This window comes from Cavia porcellus, unplaced genomic scaffold, assembly GCF_034190915.1.
Source record: "Cavia porcellus strain 051 isolate PalLab524CR breed Dunkin Hartley unplaced genomic scaffold, mCavPor4.1 scaffold_16, whole genome shotgun sequence".
In the NCBI taxonomy this organism is placed as follows: Eukaryota; Metazoa; Chordata; class Mammalia; order Rodentia; family Caviidae; genus Cavia; species Cavia porcellus.
This window is the reverse complement of record NW_026947499.1, coordinates 46,004,158-46,026,295: the sequence shown is the minus strand read 5'-3', so window position 1 is coordinate 46,026,295 and position 22,138 is coordinate 46,004,158. Positions and strand designations below refer to the sequence as shown.

The 22,138-nt window shown below is 49.2% G+C and overlaps 1 protein-coding gene across 10 annotated transcripts in view; it reads right to left on the bottom strand.

The window, feature by feature from the left end:
- Positions 1 to 16,927, bottom strand: part of Syt17 (synaptotagmin 17) — a 79,145-nt gene extending 62,218 nt beyond the window's left edge. Inside the window, exons 1-5 of one of the 10 annotated variants that reach the window (XM_003477783.5) lie at positions 16,737 to 16,927; positions 12,953 to 12,970; positions 12,180 to 12,328; positions 5,492 to 5,640; positions 1,935 to 2,554 (exon numbers count right to left, since the gene is read on the bottom strand). In XM_003477783.5, the coding sequence (XP_003477831.2) occupies positions 1,935 to 2,554; positions 5,492 to 5,640; positions 12,180 to 12,328; positions 12,953 to 12,970; positions 16,737 to 16,751 (951 nt within the window). In that variant the 5' untranslated portion in view covers positions 16,752 to 16,927. Of the gene's footprint in view, positions 1 to 1,934; positions 2,555 to 5,491; positions 5,641 to 12,179; positions 12,329 to 12,952; positions 12,976 to 13,120; positions 13,398 to 13,423; positions 13,581 to 16,736 lie in introns of those variants that run through there. The other 9 variants (XM_063226606.1, XM_063226605.1, XM_005007509.4 and 6 more) reach the window with 9 other exon arrangements.
- Between the last annotated feature and the right edge of the window lie 5,211 nt (positions 16,928 to 22,138).

Genomic DNA, 22,138 nt, shown 5'->3' with positions numbered 1-22,138 from the left:
GTCACACCTCCACTCCACCTGGGAGAAAGTAGAGGGTGGCAATGGCTCCCATGGGATGGGGACCCTTACCAGTTCCCCTCCCCTAGGTTTCTCCATCTCCCATTCCTCCAGAACTGGGAAGGAGGAAGGGTGAGAAGGCAGAGAGACGAAATCAAAGTACGGTGATGTGCCAGGAAGGCTTTACTAAGGTGCCATCCAAGCAAAGGTGTGAAGGAGGCCAGATGTATGGACATCAGATTCTCGCATCTCCTGCGAGAATGAGCAGAACCTTGCAAGTTGGAACTTGCTGTGTCTTTTATGTTGTAAGATTCTAGATGGCCGAGACAGGTCCTTCCTTCAAGACCCAGTGATGTCAGATGTCCCTGAAGAGACACAGGAAACACACAACCTCCCTGGGTGGTGTGATGGGAAGGCTGCCGGGGGTAGTGGTGGCTGGGACAACGGCAGACTTTGCTAACACCTGCCTACCCTCCTCCCCTCTCCTGCACTGCTTCAGCACACACAGGCTGCTTTCCAGCTGCCACCTCATGCGCCATTTCATATCTGCCAGGGCCACAGGCCAGAAGGGGCAGGGACTTAATCTTCCAAACCCCAGCAGGCCTTACTCAGTGATGAGAGAGTGTCTATGTATACAGCCTGGCTCCCTCACCCGCGATGAGGTGCCGATGGCTGTATGAGCTCTATCTCCCCAGCAGGTTTAAGGAGCATCACCACTGTGAGAGCCAGCTCAACTGTACACTCTTCATGTGACACTCCTGCTCTGTCCTGCTGCATCTTACTAGTGTCATCTCTCTGATAACAATGTCCTTTGCCTCAATGTCTTCTCAGAGAATTCGATCCAAGACAGGGATAAATCTCTACCTTTGAAAATGCACACACACACACACACACACACACACACACACACACACACATACACACACACTCTTTCGTGAAACTGTCACTCTTGGGCCTCATGTTTAAAACCTTCAAACATGTACTAATGAAAATTTTAAAAATTAAAAATGAATAAAATCTGTACTCAGGGCTAAGGCATGTCTCAGTTGTAGATCATGTGTTTAGCAAATATAAGACCCTAGTTCTATCTATGACTCCAAGGGGAAAAAAAGCAAATTCCTGTTTGTGGTACCAGATCATCAAATCCTGGAGCAAAAGACACATCTTTGAGATGTAACTAGTGTTTTCATGTTAAATAGCCCCACCTGCATCACACTGGACTGTTGTCACCAGTGTGCCAGGCTGGAGAGACTTCTTACTGGTGAGTCTTCCTCCTCCAGACCTCAGTACCTAAAGCAGGTACAAAATGAACCGAACGCTCAGCAGCCTGCTGGGGACACAGCCAGGCCCACGGTGGTATCACATTTCCCTGGGCTGCGCAGGGGAAGGAGGCCAACCGTTTGCCTGAGAAGCATCCATGCATCATGCAGTCCTCTTGACCTCACTTTTCTGTCCTGCCAAATCAATTTCTGAAAGTCAAAATGACTGATAGTTTTATACCCTGGACAATCATTCTCCTGATTAAATAACTCAGCATCAATGACAAAAAAGCTCCCAGAATAGTGGTGGTCACATGAATCTATGTCTGTGATAAGATTTCACAGAAATACACACACGTGTGTGCACACACATGCACGTACACACACACACACACAGCAGTGCACATAAAAAAACCAATGAAAGCTGAACAAGGCCCAATCTAGTTTCTACTTCCTGATGTGGCTAACATACTCTGGGGTGTAAGATGTCATCCTCAGAGGATGAAGAAGACATGAAGACTTTCTGTGCTATATTTGCAACTTCTTTTATGAGCCAAAAATTATTTCAGTCTGAAAAAGTGTTATTACTCCAAAAATAGTTTTAAATAGTAAAATGAAATAAAAGTGCTCATTCCTCAGTAAAGCCTGCAGGAGGAGACACCGTAAAGCCGGCCTTACCTGTGAGCTGGGGATCAGTGCCTTCCACCAGTGCCCGCCCTTCACCAGGTCCACTTCACACAAAGGCACAGACACTTTGCCAATGACACAGTGGCGTGAGAACTTATCGAAGTCTACCACAGTCAGGAGCAGGGTCCTCCTCTGGGCTTCTAGGAAGGGGATCTCGAAGGTGTAGCGCTCCTCAAACACAGGCTTCTGGGTCTTGCGCTTGACCCCCGTCTGCTTTGAGTTCTTCTGATCGGGCAGGAGGCAGATCTTGACGTAGGGGTTGGAGTGAGCCATGTCCTGGCGCGAGCCATCATGGGCAATGGGGGGCGGCAGGTCCCGGGCCTCGATGACCCTCACGGTGAGATGGTTATGCAGCAGGTCGTACTGTGTGCTGAAGTGTAGCATGCCCAGCTGGTACTTGGACAGGATCTCCTCATCAGTCAGAGAGTCCACGTCGTCGCTGCTGGAGTCTAGGGAGTAGAGACGGGGCTCGAACTTCCTGAAGTAGTCGTCTGGGGTGTAGGTCCGTCGGAGCACCGAGGGCTGGATTGGCTCCTTCTTGGCACTGAGGATGCCAAACTCGATAGGTTTGATATCAATGAGCGGAGAGCTTGGCCGTCTTGAGTCAAGACCTAAACAGAACCAGAAATAGCAATGAGTATCACTCCCTGGGCCAGGGGGTTCCCACATTGTTCCCTCTGCTTCAAAATGCTCTTTACCACTGGGCACCTGCAACTGCAGTTACCCCTCAATGCATGGGGACTGGCTCCAGGATCCCCATGGATACAAAAAATAGGTGGATGCCCCGGCCATTTATATACAATAGCACAATATTTACACACAACAAATGCACATCCTCCCATATACCTTTTTTTGGCAGAGGGTGGGAGGGGTTACTGGGAATCAAACTCAAGACCTTACACTTGCCCAACAGGTGTTGTGCCACTGAGCTATATCCCTGGCGTCCTGTAATTACCGTGGTTTATTTTTCCTCCCATAAACTTTAAATCATTTCTAGATGACTTGTAATCTCTAGTGCCATGTAAATACTTTGTAATTACTTGTTCTATTATAGCATTTAGAGAACAATGACAAGAAATTAATCTGTGCATTTTCAGCACAGAAGCATTTTTCCTCCCGAGTATTTCTGATCTTGGTTGGTTGAACTGGAGGATGCAGAACCATGGATACAGAGGGCTGACTATACTCTGATTTGTGTGTCAGCATCACCATCGCTGTCACTACCGCCATCATCCCAGCAGCCAGGGGTCCGGCCCTGTGTTTACCTATCTAATTTCACAGCCCCTTTGATTATTAGGTAATCTCTATTATCCCCACTGTACAGATGAGGAGAGAGAAACTTCAAGTCACTTCCAAAGGTCACATCCTTATAAATGGAGGTACCATGTGTCAAGCCTCGTTTGTCTCGCTGTGACCATCATCTTGCAATCCACTTTGACAGGTTGGATGGACCCTGGAGCCATGTGCCTAGGTCAAATTCCAATTCAGCTAGTTATTCATGAGCCCTGTGACTCCTGGCACATGCTGTAGACACTGGACCTCAGTTTCCTGCTTCTGTAAAATAGTAATGGCAGCTACTTCAAAGACAGTATGAAGATTCACTGAGCCCATGTGTGGAAAGGACTGGGCACAATGGGTGCAGAGCAACAACCCCATAAATGGCAAAAACTAGACCTCTTCAAACCTGATGGTTCCAAGGCTGCTTCTCCCCTCTTCAGCAGTCAGCAGAGTTCCCAAGCCCAGCATTCCAAGTCTTTGCTCCTCCCTCTATTCTGACAGCAAGCTCATGGTGTTACTGCCCATTGCCCAAACATCTGTCCTGTCGGCTAACATTGTGAGACTCTTGCCTGATGCACAAGAGGTGCAACAATAAACATGAAATCCAAACTACCTGTGCTCAGAGCTGGGAACAAGATGGTAATCATCCAGGTCAGCACTGGCCTCAGACATACAATGCATGCCAGCAGCGCAAGCCACTCAGGTAACATAAAATGTTCCAGAAGTCATAACATTTAAAATGCACAAAGAAACAGGTGGGATTTAATTTAAATAGCTACTTTCATTTGACCTATTAGTTGACTGGGCCTAATCAGAAAATACAAAATACTTCAAAATCCAAAACTTTTTGAGTGCTGATATTCACTCCACAGGGAAAAGGCCACTCTGACCTCTTATGGAAGGTAGCAGTCAAAAAGCAGGTGCCCTCAAAATGTTATATAAAATTACTTCCGGGCTGTACACAGAAGCTCTGAAACCCAGGTGAATTTCATGTCCAACCATGGGTCCTAAATCTGATGTTTTATGATATATATGAAATATTCCAAAATCTAAAATCGAAAATGTTTCTGGTCCCAAGTCTAAGGGATATTCACAATCTGTATTCCAAAATATTGTCATTTTGGCAGGTAATCAACAAAAAACATTTTAGTGAGGTCCTTTAAAGTCTGTTTTTCCTAGCACCTTCAAAGTCCAGCCTGTGTCTTACAGTCACATCATCTTTTGATCTAGCCTGTGGCCACTTACAGGCCAACAACTGCATGTGACTGTTGGCTATTGGATTGGACAGCAGATGTAGGACAGTCCTCTCCTTTCACAGACAAAGCAAGACCTCCAGAAGACCAACATCCCTTCAGTCTCCTGCAGACTTGAAGCCCCCGAATTCCTTTCTCCTCCTCCTTTCCCCACCTACTCCTAGGAAAGATTAGATACAGGTCATCTCCACTAGGGTAAATTTGCCTTATGGATTTGAAGCACTTTCCTCCTGCTAAGTGAATCTCAAACATTAGCTCAGTAAGATGGCAAATACTTCTGTAGTGTGACAGACGACAGGAGCCCCTGGTCTGTATCTTTCTTTCTCTTCCCCACTCAAATCGTACCATTTGGTCAAACACATGTGCAACGAACTCAGCAAAGTGGGAGGCCAGATTGGTCTTAGGTTCATATTTTGTTTAGGTATAAGCTAAGGAATTTCATTTACAGTGCCAGTTTCTCTTCAGAAAGATCAGACAACACTGGGCCCATAACCCCCACATAGCCACCAATGGCTATGCTGCAGTAGCAGCCACCTGCTCCCTTCAACAAGACATTGACTTTCCACTTGGCCATAGTCGCCATGCAGCCCTAGTGTCTCTTCACACAGAACATCAGCTACCATCTGTCACTGCATGAGGCTAAGTTTATGTCTACTAACCCTCTGTGCCCGGCCACTGACACACCCCAGGGGCCCAGAGATGGCAAGCTGTATAACGAGGTAGCAGGACCAGATATAACACACATGACAATGACAACTCATTTAGCATCAATTAAACTTGTGATCAGTAGCAGCATAGATCAATCAAAGCGATCACTTCTAACCAACCTTCAGCAGAAATCATGCAGGTTGGGCACAACCCACTTTCACTGTGGTGTCATTACCTCTTTTGTTACTCATCTCCTGGACTGTTAACACAGTTTTATTTCCTCCTCCCACCAACCCTGCCCTTCATAACCCTCCCCGGAGATGCTGGTAGGTGTCCCAGAGAGCCTGCCAGACCCTAGCAGTCACTTACTGGAAACCCTCCGGGTCAGGCTATACGTGGACTTGGAAGTGTCCGAGGACGAGCGCCTCCCATCTGGGGAGCTGGTCCGTGGAGTCAGTGGGACGTCACTGGCTGTGTGGACAGAGTCACCGTCCTTGTCACTGCTCCGGCTGGCTACCCTGTAGAGGTAAGGAGAGGTCTCAGAAGTCGCCAAGGACTCCCGAGGGATACGTCTGGGCTCCATGGCTAGTTGTCCCTTGCCCATACACTGTCTCCCTACATATGCCTCACAGACCAGGAGCTGGGAGCAAGCAGAGCAAACATTCAGTGGCAGAGCACAGGGACTGTCAGATCCATGGAACGGCAGCTCTCAAACCCTTTGGCCTAACCTGGAACAATGTAAATCTGAACTAGTGTTGCATTCTTAAACCCTTAGTGTTCTGCACAAAATGTGCAGGGGTAGGAAGGAAGATTTCCCAGTTTATAACAGTCAGCCAAGAATCTGCCTAGTCTCAGTGCATCCTCTGCGTGGAGGGATGTGAGCAGAGCTGGGCTATTAGCACTTGGGAGCGCCACAGTAGTCAAGGGCAGGCCTGTCAATAATCAGGCTGGAATGAACCATGTGGCCGTTTACATGCATCCAAACTTCTGTAAGTATCACTGTGTCTATAATTTTAAAATATTCTATAATGATGTCATTCAAAGGAGTGGCAGGAAAACAGTTATGGAATGACCCTGAGACTCAAGGATTTAAGAACAGAAGCTACATGGAATAGCAGCAGCAGCTGTGACTCAGTGTGCTCCCAAAGGAGATGAGAAATGCAAACAGGCTGGAGAAGGGGAAGCAGACAAGGAAGGAGATGATACAAGGCAGTAATTAAGATCTTAGTCTTTGGGTGGCAACTCGGACTAGGTAATCCTGGGCAAGGCCCCTCCTCTCTCTGTACCTCCCTTTCCCCAACGATACCGCTGTCCATATCAAGTGAGTTATCACATATAAAGTACTAGAACAAAGCTGCGCGTGGTGAAACATGCCTGTAATCCCAGAGTTCTGGGAGGCTGAGGCACGAAGACTGCAAATGTCAGCCCGGCCTGGGCGACTTAGTGAGACCCTGTCTCAAACAATAAAAATGGCTGGTGATGCAGCTCAGTGTGAAGGTCCTAGATTCCAGCCCCCGTTCAACTGGGAAAAAAATAGCTAGAACAGCGCTTGGTGCTATAGCTGATATTACCACAGGGATGGCTTCAGATCCTCAAAATACTCGCCCAGCCAGGAAAGACGCTGTGGGAGGGGGTGATGTGGGCGCGAGGTGCTGCTGATAACACGGCCCCGAGCCGTGATGGCTGCAGATTTACGCCTGCCCACACTGCAGCCCCTCAACTGGACATTTAAGCCTGTAGGGAACTCAGCTTGAAAAACGCAAGTTTTGCTTCCTGTGAGGTTTTCAGATACAACCTGTGCATGAAATGAGACTGGTTTATTGTGCTTTCAAAGCGACAGCAGGTCATGGCCAGGACAAGACTGTAGTTGCTGTAAGAGGGAAATGGAATGTTTGCTTGCTCTCTGCTCCTTGCCTGAGAAGGGGCAGGGAAGAGGGGGCCAGGGCATGGGGCCAAACCGAAGTGATCATTGTCTCCCAGAAATGAGAGGAGCAGCTCCCAATCATGATGATCCCAGCACTCTGGGAGACTGAGGCAAAAGGGTTCCAAGCTCAAGCCCAGCCTATTAAAAACTTAGCAAGATCATGTCTTGCAAGGGAGGAAGAAAGAAAGAAGGGAAAGTGGGGGGGGGGGACAGAGGCGGGGAGAGAGAGAGACAGAAACAGAGAGACAGAGAGAGAGATAGACAGAGAGAATAGAAAGAAAAGACAGCAGTACCTCCCAAATAAGACAGAACCAAAATGTCATGGCCTCTGGGGCACCTGTCCCGTATGTGACCCTGCTTCCCAGCTGCCATGGCAGCCACCCCTGCTGTGAGATTCCACCAGCCTTCCAGGATGAGCTTAAATGTCACCTGATGCCATCAGACACAACTGCAGCTGCCAGGCTGCCCTGTGCTTCCTCCAGCACACTGAACCGTGGTGTTCCCTCTGCCCCAACGCCCTTCCAGTCCCCCTCTGCCTGTCTGGTTCCTTCTCATCACTCAGGTTTCCACCTCAGTGGTGTCTCCTCAGAGAGATCCCCAATCTGTCCCTGGCATCTGCTCCTACCCTCCTTCCCTACACCCCCTCTTGCCCACCTCCACTCCCCCACACCTGTCCTCTCCTCCATTCTGCACATAGCTGTCGTCAGTGGTGGTGGCTGTGGTGCCATGTGTCAGGGGCACATCCACCCGGCTTACCACAGCCCACCTGACCCAGCGCCATGCCTGCGCAAGGGGATCTCTGCACTTTTCTTCTTGGTGAACGAATGAACGCACTCTCCTTGTGCTTCTTAGCCGACTCAGCCTGGATCACAATTATCCAAGTGCAGGTCTTGTCCCCTTTCACATGCCAAGGTATGTATTTTTTGGTGAGGCCCTGGGGATTGAATAGAAGGCCTCTGCATACACTTCTGAGTGATGGGATGTGTACTTGTTATGACTGAGGGCACCAGACACAGAGCACCTGTAAATTGCCAGGCACCATGCTAAACGCCCCATTCGCACCAGCTCATTTTAATCTTTGATCCAGAAGCTGGCAGTCAAGAGCACCTCTCCCTTACAACAGATGGGAGCGATTGGGCTGGGACAGGGATAGCCAATTCGCACCACTGTGGAGTGGGAGGACCCCGTGGAGCCAAGTGATGCTGAAGTAGGGACAGCACACTCCTGTCACGGCCTGGGCCTCCCCTGTGAGGCCTGTAAGAGCCGAGCACACACCCGGCACTCAGCACAGGCTCGAACCAACAAACAACTGGCATCTATTCACTCTGAAACCATCGGTTCACTCTGGCATTTTGCCTAAAAGGAGCCAGTTAAACTGTGTGTGGTAAGGCACATCTGTGATCCCAGCTACTCTGGAGGCTGAGGCAAGAGACTACAAGTTCAAGCCCAGCCCCAGGAACTTAGCAAGACGCTCTCTCAAAAATAAAAGGGCTGAGAGTGTAGCATGGTGTAAGAGCGCCATCCTAATCCATTGAGGGCCTGGGTCTCATTCCGGGCACTGCCAGGAGATTTTGCAGGGTTCCTGATGGGCACCAGCCCAGTCTCACCAGCCCGGGTAAGGCAGGCTGTGAAACACAAGTGTGTGTGACACTGGATAGTGTGTCCCCCAAGAGCAACACAGGCCAGCCCACCTGCCACGTGTCACTCCACAGAGACACGGGCCCTGGTTCACGGCTCAGACATCACAGCAGGCACAGCGCTGCAAAACCTATACACTTGACATTTCTCCTCCCTGCCTGTTTGATAACAGGAAACTGCCCACTTAGTAAATAAATCTGTGGAAAGCATAAGCTGCAAATTCACTTGCTCGATGATTTAACCCTCCTCTCCTTTAGAGATTCCTCTTGCCGTTTTGAACGATGCTGAGTGCCAAAAATGAGTTCAGTGCTGCTCTGAGGTTGGGGCAGACCCGACAAGTATGAAAGTCACACACAGCTGTTCATAGTGCAGACTACACAACTCAAGATGATACCGTTCACAAAGACCACCATGGATGGGATGCTGGTTCTGGAAAGGACACTCCAGTGACTGCTTTGTGACACAACCAAAATAAGTGTCTGCCCATAGAGAATTCTCTGCTTGGACAAAAGGTCAAAGCCAGACACAGTTGTCCTCCAGTTTGATGTCAGAGTTAGGCTACGTACTTGGAATCCTCAACATCTGGGAGTCTGGGGAGTGGGTGCCTGGCTCTGACCCCAGCGCTGATGGCCGAGTCTGAAGGCTTGTTTCCCACACAGTCCCCATTCTTTCTGGCACATAGTCCATCCCCTCCTCTCTGGTCACCACACCTGCATCATCTGCTACAGAGATCAGCAGGCCACAGAGCCAGCTCACAGGCCACCTTTGTAAATGAGGTGCTCCTGGAACACAGCCATACCCTCACGCAGCTACAGTAGACAGAAGTCATCCCCACAGAGGCCAGAGGGCCAGTGCGAAAGCTCTGCTTCCAGCCCAATAGCATCAGTTAGCCATTCCTGGGTCTCCTCAGCCCAGCCCTCGCACACCACCTGGGAACAACCCCTTCCACAGGCAACACGGCATGATTCCAGCAGACAGTGACTGGCATACGATGTGAGGCAGGCCAGGAGAAGTCCTTCTGGTTGTCTGTGGGGGCTTCTTGCTGCAAAGATTACAGAATGTGAGTCTAGTACAGTGCTGCTGTATGGAGCAAGCCAGCTCAAGAATGAGGCCAATTCAAAAGACACAGGAGAGAGAGAGACCTCGGAGACATTATATGGGCCCCTGGATCCAGCCATGCCTGAAAGCCATTGTCCCTGGATTTTTCCCTAACAAGGCCTTGTGCTGGGTTGTCACACATAGTGCACAGGTTGTAAAAGCAACTCTGGGATAACGGGATTTCCACAGTAGCCTTATCTCCTCCTAAGTGGATTTCAAAGCTCCTGACCATGGTAACAGGACTCTATCTAGCCTTGTATAAACCAAGATGCCTAACACACAGCAGGTACTCAGAAATAACTACCAAAGAAACTGAGAGTGACTTTACAATTGGATGGTCAGCACCTCCAGGTTCAATTCCTACACACTGCTTAGTCTATTTTGTAGTTTCAATAATGAATACAGAACCTAGGAAGTACTGAGTTACACTCCTAGATCTTTTTGTTTTGAGATAGGGTCTCGCTCTGTACCCAAGCTGGTCTCACACATGATCCCTCTCCTGTCTCTGTCTCTGAATAACTGGTATTACAGGTATGTATCACCATACCTATCTTAGTTTGGTTCATTTGTTTGTTTGGTATTACTGTGTAGTCTAGGCTGACCTTGAACTAGTTATGTAGCCCAGGCTAATTTCAAACTCACGATCCTCCTGCCTCAGCCTCCCAAATACTAGGATTATGGGTGTGCACTATGACCCCCAGCTCAGTCTATTAAATACAAGATGAAGTTCCCTGTCCTCATAGCCTTGGCATTCTTGTGACCCCAGGTAGACAGAACCACACTCCACACTGGGCAGCAAGCACTGCATCATCTAATGAGTTGCCTTCACCCAAATCCCAACCCTGTGCTCACCTGTATGGTTCAGGCTACAAGTTACCATCACGGGGAGGGTTCCCTAGCATTTCTCAACATCCAATCAGGGCAGGCTGTTTGTATCATGGAAAGCTCTGGAAGGGTCCCCATCACCAACTTAGGGACTCTGCGAACACCTTAGGGGCAGCGAGGAGCACGCACAAAGCTCTCACTAGTGTACTAAGATTGTTATGTCCCGATCTCTCTCACTCTTAATTACAGCCCTAGGAGTTCTTTTACTGTTGCCACTTTCCAGACAATAAAACCAACACCAAAACAAGGTGAAAGGACCTCTTAGCATTTATGATCAACAACAAGCCTCAAACATTCTTAAATATTTCCCCACATGCAAATTCATCCCTCTCCCCAAACAACCCTATGTAATAAATAGTATTATCACCCCATTTTACACATGGGAAATCAAGGCACAGAGATATCCAACAATTTGCCCAAGGTCACAGAACTAGAAAACTGTAGTGGAAATAGGACCTAAATGCACAACACCTGACACAGAGCTACTTTGCTGCAGAAATATTTGCTACCTCAGTTCACAAATTTAATTTTTTCCACAAGAATCATGGGATGGATTCTGTGACCACAATTGTGGAACCAATTAAGTTTGTGAACCAAACTTGCTTCTAAGAGGGGAGAATGAGGGTCTTGCTGGGGGATGGGGCTCTAGGGATCTTAACTCAAGGATTTAGCTGACATAGGACTGGCTGGCCACCTAAGGGCTCCAACCTTGAGCCTGGCTACATCTCTCTTTTTGCTCCCACCCCCAGCTATATGTTAGAGGTTGTACTTGACAGCTCCTAGGCCTTTCCCAGCCATAGACTCCCTGCCTCTCCAGCCACGGAGAGGTGGACCAGAAGCTAAGAAGCTTCAAAGCTGTGTTCCCAAAATATCCGAGCAACTGGCAGATGGAGATGCTGTATGCAGGCGAGGGAGGAGAGAGGATTAGAAATAAAATGAAAGATGCCAGAAAGAACATAAACAGCATTGGAGGACAGGATGGGGCCTGGAGGTGCTTTCCCACTTCCCTGAGTTTCAAGTTCTCCATCAAACTAGCAAAAAGGTACTTGCTTGTTTGTTCTAGCCACCCATGTATGCAACTTGTATTTATTGAGTATCTACTAGGTGCCAGCCCTGAGCAGGTGTTAGGACAACTTATCATACAGCCTGGGATGGAAACCCAGAAGAATGCAATGTGCACAAATGCCTTTTTCTGCTTGGAATGACACCCAGTACGACTAAGGCCCACTAAACCCAGCTGGACTAAAGACACCACCCCTCTGCCCTGCCAGCTGGTTTCAACAGCTTGCCAAATAAAACAAGTGGCCTAAAACACCCCCCATCTGCAGCCATGATGTCTATAGAATCTCAGCCTTGCTCTCTCTTACCCTCTCTCATAACCCTAAATCCCCTCTCAGAGAGACAGAGAGAGAGAGAGAGACAGAGACAGAGAGACAGAGACAGAGACAGAGACAGAGACAGAGAGAGAAACAGACAGGCTTCTGAGGTTGATTTCAAAGCAGTTTTACTCACAGCCAGGGAGGAGTCTGGGCTGGGAAAGGTCCCAGAATTTCAACTTCATCCTCGCTTGACTGGCAACAGCTGGACTCGTAGCACTTCTGACAGCAATGCCGGCAGGTCCATCTGCACAGCAGCAGATCAGAGATTCTAGAAAGAACACCCTGAGGCCAGGCGGGCAGAGGGTGCAAGGGAGGGGCAAAGGTAGGCAGGCAGGAAGGTTAGAGAGAAGGAAGAGGAGAAACAACACCCAAAATTACAAGCAGCCCAGTCCTGCAAGAGACAAAGACATTCAGGAGTTCTGCTTCCACTGCTAGCATTTAGAACAAAATGTTTCCCAGTCCTATTTACCAACAGTGGGCACAGATTGGCAAACATGAATTCGGCACAGCCATTCAGAGCAAGCAAAACATTTGCAGGTATTTTCTTCTGTAGTTTATGCAAAGGTCTTTCTTGACATTTGGATGTTTTATACAACATCAGGGCCAGACAATATGTTCTTGAAACACAATGAATATTACTCTCCTCTCGCAAGCAAAGAAAAAAATATTTAAAAATAGTCATCTCAGTGACATCAAAGTATACAGAGAGAGTTAACGGAATAACGAGGGGTGAGGAGGGACACTTGTCTTGCCAATTAGCGTCCTTTCACTGGGATCTCCTTTCTGTGCCCTTATCAACATCCGGTGATTAAGACTCAATATCCCCACAACCTCATGTAAGCCTCCAACATGAAAGGCAAACATTTCTTGATTAGAAACCAGACCACACATATTGAATTAACCCACCTCGTTTAGTGGTTCCAACTGCCCTTTTAGAGATCCACGATGAAGCCAGGGGGTGGGAGGGGGTGAAGGGGTTACAAAGAGAGAGAGAGACAAGACCAGTTTAGCAATATTCCAGCAACTCGAAAAGGAAAACAAGCAAGCAAAAGCACCCTGCATCCTTCCACTTACCATCCTGGGGAGGCAGCTGACTTGCTAACAAGGTATTGCTATTCTCGGGGCTGCTGGTAGCCTTCTGGTTAACCAACACCAAATGAATGGGCAACTTTAGCATTTCGATCTGATTTGCACCGTATGCTGTTATGAATCAGAGCGGGTGGATAGATAGTCATGCTATCCAATGCAGCCACACTTCAGGGGAATCCCAAACCTTCCTATACAGAAATAGCCATGAAGCCAACCCAACAGGACATGATTAGCTAACAGGCACAGAGTGGCTGTCACTTGGCTCCTCCGCCCTCCCAGAAGTCCTACCTTCCAAGTCTGCTCCAATGGTGATGGTGGGGAGTTTCATATGACCACCCACTAATAGGGGGAATCAGCCAGAAAAGCCAGCGCTGGTCCTCAGGGGGAGGGGGGAACCTTCCTCCCTCTTTTGGCCCCACCCCCACTCCATATTCTTCTCACAGGTTGCTTGGGCACAGACAGACTCCTCTTCCAGTTAAGACGGTTTTTCCCCTTAAATAAGCCAGGTAGGTTACAGTTCTGTGTTGCAGCCCAGAAATGAACACAGTTGGGGGCCAAACTCAGAACTTTGAAATCAAGGGGACCAAGTTTATTGTCTTTTTCAATTACCTCGCTTGCAAGAAAAAGAAAGTCTCAGTCTGGTCTCATGGCTCACCCTTTACCTCACACTTCCTTTGAAACAAAGAAAGCAGACCCCAGCTCGGCCATACCCCTCCCCTGTACAAAATTAATAATATGTGTTTATTTTTCCAATTGCCTTCTGCTTATATCACATGATCCTGGTTTCATATTACCATAATGACATAAAGTTTCCTCTTTTCATGTGTTTTTTTTTTTTTTTTTTGTCTTTTTTGAGACAGAGTCTCACTATGCAGTTCAGGCTGGCCTTGAGCTCACTTGGTAGCCCAGGCTGGTCTCGAAATTGTTTTTATATGATTTTAGAATTTAAAAAATGAGGTCCATTTATTGTAAAAAGTTAACAATAGTGGCATGTGGCTAGCAAAAAATTCATGATCCTTAAGGTGGTAAAGGATTAACTGCAGCTTGGGAAACAGTCAGAGACACTAATCCTCCAAAACCAAAACTCAAACCACAAACTACACAAGATCTGCAAGTGGTGATGGACCACACAGGGAGCCATGTGGGGAAATCCTAGCCATCCTGGCCTCATCACAGCCACCCATCATGTGTGTTGAGCAAGTCTGGGGTCTCTCTGAGCACGTTTTGTTTTTTCTCCCTCTGTAAAGGGAAGCTATTGAGATGAGAAAGGAGGCTGACTGTGAAAATGCTTGTGCTGCCCAGCTGCGAAATAGTGTGCCCCTTCTGTGGCTTATGAGAACAAAGTGGCTGTCAATACCTGCTAGACGGTAGCAGGTACCATGAGGGTCCTGGCAGGTAAGCAGTGAGTCAGCAAAGGGCTGCATTTCCATGGGGCTCCCCTGAGAAAGTGCTATGGGTTTGGAACAAAGTCATACTCTCCCACAGCAACCCAGGCCCATGCTCTCCACTTAGGGGAGTGTTTCCCAGGTACAAGGTGATCAAAAAAGAGCTACAATAAAATCACAACAGACAGAGACAAGGCCATCTGTGTGACTCTGTCAAGGTACAAGATGAGTGTCTGAGAACAGAGTACCCAAGGAAGGAGTTCAGGCCAGATGCCCCCAAGATCATAGGCTTGGTAAGGCTCCTCACAGAACTGACAGAGTCCAGAAAGCAGAAGAAAGGAGAGTCCACATATCCTAACAGCAGTTGCAAGCCCAGGCCAAATCCCCAGGCCTATTTCTACACAGTCCTTGAGCTAAGAATGTAAGAAGGTTTTTACATGACTGGGAAAAATAAAATGATTACTATTTCTGGATTTGTGTGAGGTATATAGAATTCATATTTCACCATCCACAAATTAAGTCACCCCCCACCCCAGTACTGGTAGTGATATACTGCAAACATTGTATCACTGAACTGCAACCCAGGCCTCACTCAGTTTTATTAGGACACAGCCACGCCCACTCGTTCACCACCCATGGCTGTTCAGCAGTACAGTCAAAGTTGACTTGTGACAGGCAGAGAATATCTGGGCCTCAAAGAAAAAAGTGTTTACTCTCAGGCACTTTATAGAAAAGGTTCAACAGTATCATTGGTCCTCCTTATACAAAATGCTTAAGACATCCCCTATGCATCCCCACCATGCATGGTTTTTGTTTTCTTTTCTTTTCTTCTTTTTTTTTGAGACGGGTCTCGCTATGCAATTCAGGCTGGCCTTGAGCTCACTTTGTAGGCCAGGCTGGTCTCAAACTCCCAAAGATCCTCCTCCCTCAGCCTCCCGAGTACTGGGATTACAGGAGTGCACCACACCGTGCATGTTTTAGATCTCAACTGGCCCCTAAGAAACTGTGCAGACTTGAACAAGTGGTAATTTCTCAGGGCTACACGCCCTGAGAAACTAAGAACCGCGGAAGAAGGTTGCAAGGTTCATCTCTCACTAGGCTGAGCATTCATCCAGAGGGGCATACACTGTGCTGTGTGCACCAAGGGTTGATGCATGATTGGTGGTTATTGTTTGCTGGGTGACTGTTGAATGGTGCCCCAATAACGTTCAGTTCACAAGGTGCACAGTGAATGTGACCTTCATCGAACTTGAAATGAGAACCTAGGGACTCCATGAAAGGGGAGCCAATCCAGGGGCTCTAAGCCAGAAGAGGAGTGGGGCAGCCTCGGCCAGGTGACAGACCATAGTTTCTGGCAAGCTGAAAGTCTGAGGACAAGATGCAGGGATATGTGTGCCAGAGCAGAACTAGGGGATCAGCAGTCTCCAAGCTGACACTGAGGGGACAAGCTGTGAGCCCTTGGATGCAGAAGCCTGTTGGCTTGCAGCCCCAGAAGCAAGCAGCTTAGCGGGTCTGATTGTGTGACCTTGGCACTGACCTATCGCTGATTCTCTCCTAGCAGCCAAAAAAGCAGCCCAGTCCAGCCCCAGCTCCCCAAAAAGGTCTCAGAAACAATTTCAGCCCAAGATTATTGGGGAAGCTTCTTAAAAGGGTCTACAACTGGCAGACCCCAATCCAACAGGCTAAAGTAACTAGCTCCTACCCTCACCAGTGCGCTCTGGCCTCTGCGTGTCCCCCAGTCCTGGACACTCAGCGCCCAGGAGGGACGACGTCCTTGTCCCTCCTGGCCAGAACAGCTGCCTCCAGCTCGCTTCACCGGCCAATTAGCCGGAGCTGTCACCACGGCAACGGCAGCTGGCGGGCCGGTGGCTGGCGCGCCCCGGGCCGCGGCCCCTCCCCTGGGGTGGGGTGCCAGGGAAGGGAAGGGAGAGAGAGGGAAGGGAGGGCAAGGGGAGAAAAGTCTGCCCCACCCCCATTCTCTCCGTGGGAGGCAAGGGCGCGTGGCAGACAGACCCTCCACCCTGGAATGGGGGGTCCCCTGCTTCTCCTCCTGGGGCAACAAGCCGCCGCGCACAGGTTGCCTGCGCTCCGCATCCTTTTTCCGCAGGCAAGTTTGTAAGAGCCTAGGCACGCGCCCTCCCTTCCGCGCGCTCCCGGCCGGGCTGGGGGCGGGCACCCCCACCCGCATCCCGCACCTTGCCCAGCCTCAGCCCTACCTGGATGTACGCCATTTTCGCCCGCGCGCACTCACTCCGGCCCGGGCATGGCGCCGCCGCCACCACTTTGCCCTCGCCAACAGGGGAGGGGGAGAGAGCCGGGGGGAAAGGAGAAAAAAGGCAGCCGGGTGGCCCCAGACGTGACTGGCGTGGCTGATGAGCGGCGCCCGCCCCTCCGCCGGCCGCCCCGTCCTTGCCTTCGCCTTGCGTTCGGGCTCCCAGAGCCGGGGCCGCCTCCCCGGTCGGCAGAGCTCACGCGCCGGGGGCCCCTGCCTCAGCCTCCTTCGCTGTCCCGCGCCGCTGCCCCCGAGGCGCTGCCCAGGCTGGCACAAGGCCGGGGCGCCTGGGCCGGGAAGCTCGGGGCAGCCACGGGCACTGCAACGACCCCGGCGCGGGCGGGGCCGGAGCTGCCGGGGCCCAAGCGCGCGGGAGGGGGAGGGTGGGGGACACGGGAAGGGGTGGGCGGGGGCGGCGCACAGGTCAGCCCAGCCGGCGGGCCCCGGAGCCGGCACCTCCCGAAAGCGGGGCCCCGGGGCGGCCGTGAAGCCAGCGGGCACAGTGCAGCCCGGGATAGGGTCTGAAGCTGAGAGGGTCTCTCTCCTCCAGCCCTCTCCCCAGTCGGCTTGGGAAAACTTTACTCCCGCCCCCACCCGACGCGCCTAGAACGGTTGCGGTAAAGTAGACAGAACTAAGCGAATCGGAACCCCAAGCTAACGTGGGCGTGGGGCGCCCAAGAAAGTCGCCGCAGCCGCGTGCTGCAAGGGGCGCGGAGAGAGCGAGAGCCCCTTTGCACCGAGCCTGATTGAGTTGCGCCCCGGACGCAACAGGTCTAGCGCGGGGCGGCCCCGCAGCGCCACCCAGCGGCCTGCTCCGCCTTGCGTGCGCCTCGGCCTGCTAGCTGCCCAGCTCCAGCCAGCGAGCTTTGTCCCTGGGGAGTGTCCCCCTCCCGCCTGCCTACGTGGCTGGGGCGCCTTGGACCCCAAGGACTCCACCAAATCTGCCAGTCCAGGGCCTGCCAGCTCTCAAGGCCAGACAGGTCTGGTGCAGGTCTCCATGGAGAGATAGGAACGTTGCCTTCCACTGGTTCTCTTTTTTAAATAAATGCTCAGCCGTCTCCTGTTGCTAGTCACAAGCTTTATTAGCCTTGTAACTTTAACCTCCCAGTGCTGCTTGTATTTTCATCAGTAAAAATGGGGTAAAGTCTCTGCCATGCAGGAAACAAATGAGAAAATGAATGCGAAAATAATAAAGCATGTTTCTTCTGGGTAAAACTCTAGCACATGTATACATTTTTTAGTACTGTATGTTTAATTTGTAGCACAGCGTATAACATGTTAATTGTTATAATGGGCAGGCATAAGGCCGGCAGCATGTGGGCACTGTCATGTCATCCTGGTGCCCTAGTACCTCTAGACAGAGCCTGAGCAGAACAGCCCGCAGCAAAGGTTTTTGTTGTTGCTGTTGACTGTTCACTCCATGAGGGGGTGCTGGTTATCCCCAAATTACAGAAGAGGGACATGAGGTACAGAGAAGCTTCTACCCAAAGACAGGACTGCTGACCTTGGCCTTTCAACCTACAAGTTGCAAACTTAACCACCTTCCCATGTTTATCTCTAGTATTTTCTCTAGCATGCCTGGAAAAAGGCGCTTGGTGAGAAGTGGATTCACAGAGAAAGGTGCCTCCCAGAGTGGATGGGCTTCTGGGGACCCCCCGAGAGGTGAAGGAGTTTGCTAGATGTTTCCATGAACCGTAATAGTTAACCCTTTTAAAGATGCACAGTTTTCGACCCTTTACAAAAAGTCTTCCTTTCAATTCTCTGATAATTATGAGGTACCAACCCATTCCGGTTGGGAACAGAGGCATAAAAAGGTGAAGTAACTTGTCCAGAGTGTACATACCTTACAGATGCTGGGATTTAAATCGAGGGAACCTCAGCTTGAAGTCTTCCCTCTGGTTACTGCATGGAACTGCCCCACAATGCCACATTTAGGGGACAGGCCATAAAGCTCTTAGGGTCAGTTTGGTATCTTAATCTCAAAACTGGAAACTCTGATCAAATAAGCACCTTTCCCTAAAGAAGAGGTTCTTTAAGTCTGGGACACTAGAACCTAACTCTGGTATTATCAAATGGGCCAACCACAATAGTTGCTTAATAAATGCTTGCTGAGTGAGTGAGTGGATCAGTAATAACAACATACATGGTCCCAACTCCCAAGACAAGTGGCTAGTGTAACCTGGGAGCTAAGCAGGGATCTCTTCCAGGTGGAGACTATGGTGTCTCTATTTCACAGATGAGTAAGCTAAAGTTTGAAGGTAGGAGGCAAAATAAGTTGGACAGGATACAAAGATGAGTCTGCTTAGCAATAAAGGCCCAGCTCTTCCTGGCTGTAGCATCCTAGGTGAGAAAATGTGTGGGAAATCAATGTAAGACCTTCATCAGGGCAGTGTCAGAGGTCACTCTGAGATTGGTCTACGGTCTTATTGCTCTTCGATTTTCTCCCTGCTCTTCATAGGGCCATTCAGTGTAGCTTTGAGGTATCACGTAGACGCTGATTGCACCAGATTGGACAAGGCAGCTGGTTCCTTTACAGACCTTGGTGGAGGAACACCCGCTCCAGATGACAGACACGTGCATGGAATTATATGTGACTTGTGTGATACAAAGAAAAAGAAACCAACTCAGTCCAGCTTAGTGAAAGAGAATATATGGGCTCATTCACTGCTAAATGCAAGAGCAGATCCTCCAGGCATGGTTGGAATCGGCTCTAAAGACTTTCTCTACACATCTCACCACTTCATAGCTTCTCTAAACATAAAACTGGTTTATTCTTAGAGTAAATTTGCTACCTGTGGCAGAAAAAAATGGCTTTAAATTTATGTTTTTATAATTTGTGCTTGAGGAAGAGAAACTGTATATCAAATTTCATGGAGAACTTCTGGTGGCATACCTACTGTGTCCAGAGGACCCAGCTCTAAGACAAAAATGCCAAGAGGCAAAAACACTACACCAAAGAACATCCAGGGGAGATGTCCAGTGGATAGAACAGATGGTTCTGGAATTGGGCTCCTCCTAGAGCAGAATGACACTCAGAGCTGATGATCAGGGTATGTGGTCTCAATCTCCTGCTAGAGGCATTTCTGGTCTCCAGTCCACCTCTAGTTTTTGAAAGCACGCAGCTGCCTCTCCTTTCTAGGAGCAGCCAGCCCTGGGAAGCAGACACGTATGCACACTGGGAGGCTCTCTGAGACTTTGCAGAGATAAGAAGAGGTGGGAATGCAAACTATAGACCTCAGAATACCCAGTATAATTAAAAAGCACCCGGATGACAAAACTTTCTTTAACACCCTTATGGACACCACAAATTCTGCTTAGGTAACTTTCTATTTCACCCATGCCAACTGATGGCATTTGCCTCCTAAGTCAGTTTTAATTGTAAGGTTCCCAAACGTGCCATTCCATTCCTGTTTTAGCTGTTCCTGTGAGGGAAGTAAGAACTCTCTAGACTAAATAGCTAGTTTAAAATAGGAAGGGTGGCCACCTATGAAGCATGAGTTCCCAAAGCCCAGGGTGCCCTGCATGGGCACCAGACCCTTCCATCTCCATCCGCAGGAGGGGCAGCATGGTTTTATAGTTGGAGATCTGGCTTGAAGTCCTGCCTTGCCTGCCTAACATCTGTGCGAACTTGAGCAAGTGGTATCATCCCTGAAACCCTCGGATTTCCTCATCTGCTGAATGAATCTAACATTTGGTCTTCCAAGACTGGTGTGAGATATAGCACAGAAGACTTCACTTGAAATACTCATCAGGAATGGATCTCTTTCTTTACTTGAAAGTATACTCTTGATGGTGGCAATGGTGCCTTATTTTATTTTATTTTACATTTGGAAGGAAAGAGGAAGAAAGGATAACATGGAGGTCGAACTCCTACACTCAATCAGCTTGGGGGTAAGCTGCATACTGTCACTTACTGTGAGATCCCAAACATATTTCTTCATGGCCCTCAGCCTCCTCCTCTGTGGATATGGGGCAGGATATGTTTCCTGGAATTGAGGTGTCAACCCGATAGATGTGCATAATCAATCTACATTTATCCTGTGACCACCACCATGGAGGTATTCAATAACTGCTACCTACTATAGTTTTATTTTCCAAATATATGTCCACACAGACAAGTCATTATTATTACTAGGAACTGCACTAAATGTTTTCTTTGCCTGGAATCATCTTTATTCATGATCAAGACTGAGAAAAGAGATCCATTTGGATCCAAACACAGTCATTCTCAAAATGTATTGTGCATAGGAGGGGGATGATTATTCTGTTAAATTCCCTTTTTTAGGGAATTCTGAGCTGAGGATTGGAGTCTGTGGATTTGCAACGCTTAACAAACTTCTCAGAGAATGCCAAAACAAGTGATTCAAAGAATGCCCTTGACTTTACTATGCTGGGACATCATCTCTGTGATGTTCAATGCCTAGAAGGTTGCTCACCACCAGCCAGGCTGCTTCATGAGTGTTCTGTTGGCTCCAAAGGATCAGGGTCAGAAATGACACCGGGGGATGGTCCTTCGTTGAACCCAGAATGTGTTTGACTCACCAGCACAACTCGGCCTCCTGTTGGTCCCTGCATCCTACCAGACATCTCTTCATCTTGAATGCTGTCTGCTGGCACCTCTGCTAAGGATCTTGCTTAGAGGAAGGAGTCAGGCGGTCTAACCTTCGAAACCCCCTAAAGCCCCCACCTCATGCTCCCTCCAGCCCCCACCCGGGTACTCAGATTTCCATTGCACCTGCCCCTGACTCGTGCTGGTAGCTGCAGTCAGCCAAACCATCTCCACCCCATGATTCAGAAAAGGGCAGCTAATTATTTAGTTTTCAAGAAGGAAAATCTGAGGGCGATTTAATAATGGGCTGCAAACATGTGAAGGGTTATTAGCAGGAAGCTGGTGACCACCTGTTCCCTCTCTCTGTTGCAGCCAAGAGGGGCTTTAATTGCAAACATAGAAGGGCATGCCAGGGTAGGCATAAACATGAGAGCCCTGATGGAGGTCTCAAGGGGCAGCATATAAAATCTGTTGTCCTAGGATTTGTGGCAAAAAAAAAAAGAAGTTTCAGATACGATATGAAGTCTCTTCCAGACACAGGAAAGGTGACCTAACGCTGTGAGCAACTTCAGGACAGGGATTTCATCTTACCCAGCCCTGGTGCCTGACGCCTGTGCACTGTGCGCCAACAGTTCTCAAATGTGTTTGGACCATTAGCTGGAGCAGCATCACTTGGGATCTTGCTAGAAATGTGGGGCCTCAGACCCCATCAACTGCATCAGAAATTCTAGGGTGGAAACCGGCAAGCTGCACCTCAACAAATCCTGCAGGTAATTTTGATGCTGGCTGAAATGTGA